At 46.4% G+C, this 4,251-nt stretch overlaps 1 protein-coding gene across 2 annotated transcripts in view; it reads right to left on the minus strand.

Annotated features, from left to right (window-relative positions):
* Positions 1–740: 740 nt before the first annotated feature.
* The window catches only part of PTPRE (protein tyrosine phosphatase receptor type E), a 41,835-nt gene continuing 38,324 nt past the window's right edge, over positions 741–4,251 (minus strand). Inside the window, exons 17-18 of one of the 2 annotated variants that reach the window (XM_007451179.1) lie at positions 2,931–3,066; positions 741–1,069 (exon numbers count right to left, since the gene is read on the minus strand). In XM_007451179.1, the coding sequence (XP_007451241.1) occupies positions 995–1,069; positions 2,931–3,066 (211 nt within the window). In that variant the 3' untranslated portion in view covers positions 741–994. The remainder of the gene's footprint in view (positions 1,070–2,930; positions 3,067–4,251) is intronic. The other variant, XM_007451178.1, reaches the window with a different exon arrangement.

Here is a 4,251-nt window from a genome sequence, read left to right on the forward strand (position 1 = left end):
GGGGGCGGGGAGTGAGAAGTGCAGTGGGTGTGATTCTCAGACAGATGGACAGCAAGCAGCGCCCAGCGCCGTGGGACTAAAACTCTGATAACTGGTTTTGCCGGACCCAAGGCCCGTGCGAACTGGACCACTGGCCTTCACATCTTTCTCATCTGGCCAAGATGGCACGACACAGCCTTGAATAAATGCATTTTTAAGTAGTACTATATAGTCACTGACTACTCCAGTGTGTTTTAGACTTGGACTCAGGTTGTAAAGTCTTCTTTGATCTTTAAAATGTAAAGATAAACCACGTGGGTTGAGACTGAGGACTACAGAATTCCCTATTTACACTGTATCTTCACAAACAGTTTGCTTTCAAACAACTGCCACCGGGGGGCTTCCCTGGTGGCGCAGTGGTTGAGAGTCCGCCTGCCCGATGCAGGGGACACGGGTTCGTGCCTTGGTCCGCGAAGATCCCACAAGCCGCGGAGCGGTCGGAGCCTGTGCTCCGCGGTGGGAGGGGCCGCGGCAGTGAGAGGCCCGCGTACCGCAAAAAATAAACCCAAAAGAAACCTGCCACTGCTCAGGGCTGTAAAATCAGTGTCAGGAAAATGTATTTTCCACCGATTTCTGAGTCCTCGACTGTTTTCTAAGGAAGTTGTGGTTAGTATCTTGCATAAATAAACACACTTGTCATATTAAGATTTTTAACATTTAGAGGTGCTGACTGTGTGAAATGAAATGATATGAATCTAATGAAAAATTAAAGTATTTTTACTGATATTAGCAGAAATATATATCTTATGGAATATTATTTGACCTTAATACATTATTCCAGTTTTTAAAAGGGGTATTTAAGATTTAATAACTTTACAGCAGGTGGACTTTAAAGCATAACAAAATATATACAAAGAAATTAGGGGGATATTAATGTCAACTATGAAATAAATTAACATGATCTTTACAAAATATACTGACCATTAAATTAAAAAATATTTTAAGGCAGGAATTTTCATTTGAAATTAGCATAATCAGAAAATATATCAATAAAATCTTGTACCACTTTGTAGCAGAATTCATACTGTTCCTGAAAAAGAAAAACAAGAACACATTAAAATAATATGAAAAAATTTTTTGCCTAATTTAATTAGGAGAAACTTTAAAGAAAAGACATAAAAAAGTCTGACCAGTTATTGAAATACTGTATATCCTACTGCGTATCAGCTTCTGTTATATAATTTAGTTTCTAGGCACATGAACGTTTCCAAATAAACCTGTTTACCTACATAGAAAATGTCAATGTTCAGTTTCAACTTTAGCTTTTAGTGTATTTTGGACAGAGTCTGAGTGAGAGGTCTTTAGTTTTCATATTTAAACTTAAAAACAACCACTTTTGAACTGAAAAAAAATGAGCATACTTAACATCAAACTTCAGAGTGTGATGAAAATAATCTATAGAAGTTAAATAAGACAGAAATATAGATTATTTTTAAGCCTAAATTTACACTGTAAAAGGGCATTGCTTTATATCAATTTTACTAGAATTTAAAAGAAAAATGTGTTGCACGTGTATAAGGCTGTTAACTTATTGGAACACCTGGACATCATCTGACTCCTGACCTCCCAGTGGCTCTTTGAGGTGGTGAGACTAGAGCCAGATGGTGGGTTAACAGGGGACCAGAAAGCGGGTTGTGTGACACAGCCCATAACGGGCACTCAAAAGAGGAAATAAAAGAGCTGGGGAAAATGGCCACGGCAGGGCTTTCTTAGTGAGCCTACTGTGCGCCTCGGAAAACCACGCGTGCACAATGGTCAGCAGGCAGTTTCAAGTAACAACAGCTACCCTAAAAGGGTCTAGTTCCTTGCAGACCCTGGTCATTTGCTGGCCCAGTGAACATGGGAGCTGGGGAGGCAGGGGGACCAAGGGCGGCTCCTCATCCCCCTCCCTCTTCTTTCCCAACACCTTGGGTTCAGCCTCTTCTTTAAATTCCCGTTGAACAAAAATCTACAGGCTTTTGGGTCGGAAGATGCCAAACATTAGCCTGTCTGGCCGTTCTGGAGTCTCAGTCCAGCCGTCATGGGAAGGAGCTGGGCTTTCCAGGGGAAGAAAAGATGAGGCAGAAAACTGCTGTCCTGAGGTGGCAGGGAAGTTGTCAGGAGAGCCAAGAATGGACGGTAGGGGTCCTCCTTTCCAGCTACTAAGATTCCCACCCAATCACCCAGCCCCTGGAAGGGAAAGGAAAGGAAAGTGCCTGAGTCGGGATCCAGTTAGCACAGAGAATGAATGAGTGGGCCGGGCCGGGAGGGCAAGTGCTAAAATAAGAAGCCTTGGGGAAAACGACGGTTTATAAGAGCCTTTAAAACTGACCTTTGCCACTGCAGAACAATCACCAAATTTGGTGAAGAGGCAACTCTTCTGAAAACCAGAAAGTGTATGCTTTCACCATGAAATGAAAGAGAATGTGAGAAGGAACTGTGCATTGCATGGACTCCTTAAGGAAGGCCCCTGGGCAGTGTCTGGAGGCTGAGTGAGATTCAGCCAAGGAAAGAGTCCAAACGGACAGTGGAAGACAGATTACAAGAATCAGGACTGTAAACGTCAGGGCTATTTTTGAACTTGGTACATATTTAAACGCACATTGGAGTCTGGAGGAACAGTTCACTCTGACGTAACGGTTGCTATCATCTGTGCCTCTGTCCAAGGGGTCTTATCATCTGAAGTCACGTGTGTGCCCCTCCTCACGTGTCCTGCCCAGGGGACAGACCCCAGCCAGACGCAAGGGAAGAAGGGGGTCTGTAGAGCTTTACTGTGAGCTGACTGGAACCTTTAGCTCTTTTTCTTGGAAACTTTACCTCCCTCCTTCCCCGTGGACTTGAACTCCTTCAATGAAGCACACATCAAATTCAACATGAGACCATTCTCGATTCCTCTGGAAACGGTTTCTTACCAGGGTTTGCACCATATGTGGCCTCTGAAGTCGTAAACTCTTCACAGCTTGGAATACGTCTAAAAGTCCCTCAGCTTTGACCCGTTCCAGAATGTTGCTGAGTGCTATGAAAGTCCCTGTGCGCCCAGCTCCAGCACTGCAGAGAAAACATGCTGGATGAGATACTCAAACTCACCCACGGGCATGAGAATCCCACACCCTCCGCCAAGCCCTACACGTCAGTACTGGAATGATTGGAGCTTGGATTTTTAATGATCATTTAGAGGTAGCTTAGCTTTGGACTAAGAGTCAGCAAACATAAAATTCCTAAAACACTTGCCTAATTACAACATGAGTTGAATCAGGACCGGTTACAAGTTTTTAAGCTGGTGGAACCATTTCCCTTCTTCCTTGTGTAGACCAGGCCTAACAGAGGTGGGCGTGGCTGGCCTCTTCCAGGGAGCCCTCTTGGGGATGCACGGCTGCCCTCTGGGCCCTGGAATCCCACCTGTGGGCTGACTCTATGGCTGCTCTCCCTGCGTCTGCCTTCCCACAGGTGGGATGACTTTGTGTGTCTCCTTCACCTTTGCATCCCTGGTGCCCAACAAGTGTTAAGCTCAGTCTGGGTTTGCGGAGGTGGAACAAAAAGGAACTCAAAACGACATCTACAAAGGCACCAGGGACTGGAAACCGAGGCGTGTGCTCTCCCTGCTGGCCAGGCCGGAAGTGCGCCAGGCGGGTCCCAGACAAGGAAAGAGGCCCAAACCCTCCACGCTGGGTGTTATTAGCTACAAGGCGAAGTGGGTCGGTGCCAATGGCAGTCGCAAAAAATGGGAGCCACACGTGTAGACAAAGGAACAGAAGTGCAGCTTTGGAGGCAAATCAGCACCCCCAAGATTAAACTCTCCAAACGCGAGGAAGAGCTTTGCAAGGGTGGTCAAGGTCCCTGCCAGCAGGGGGGCCTGGCCCAGAAAAAAGGTGAGCTGGCACGTGTCTAGGTTCAGCTGGATTCATGCTCTACCCTCGTAATGCCGTCTTTCAAAGCCTTTGCTGGGAGCGTCCAGCTGTGTCCAGGGGTCCCCCCAGTGTGTCCCTCTGCCCTTGGGCCTAACTCGAGAGCTGGGCTGAGAGGGAGGGAGTGGAGTGGTGGGCCCTCCATTATGGACCCCAGCCTGGACATCTGTGAGAAGCTCAGGAAGAGCCTCCTGCTGTGCTGGGTGGGCGCACCAGCCAGAGTCAGACGGTCTTTCAAAACGAAGACGACTCAAGTTCAGGGTTTGTCGGAGCGGTGCTTGGCAATTTTTTTTTTTTTTTTTTTTAAACTTAAAAAACACAAAGAGGG

The sequence above is a fragment of the Lipotes vexillifer genome, unplaced genomic scaffold (genome assembly GCF_000442215.2).
Source record: "Lipotes vexillifer unplaced genomic scaffold, Lipotes_vexillifer_v1.1 scaffold248, whole genome shotgun sequence".
NCBI classification, from domain to species: Eukaryota; Metazoa; Chordata; class Mammalia; order Artiodactyla; family Lipotidae; genus Lipotes; species Lipotes vexillifer.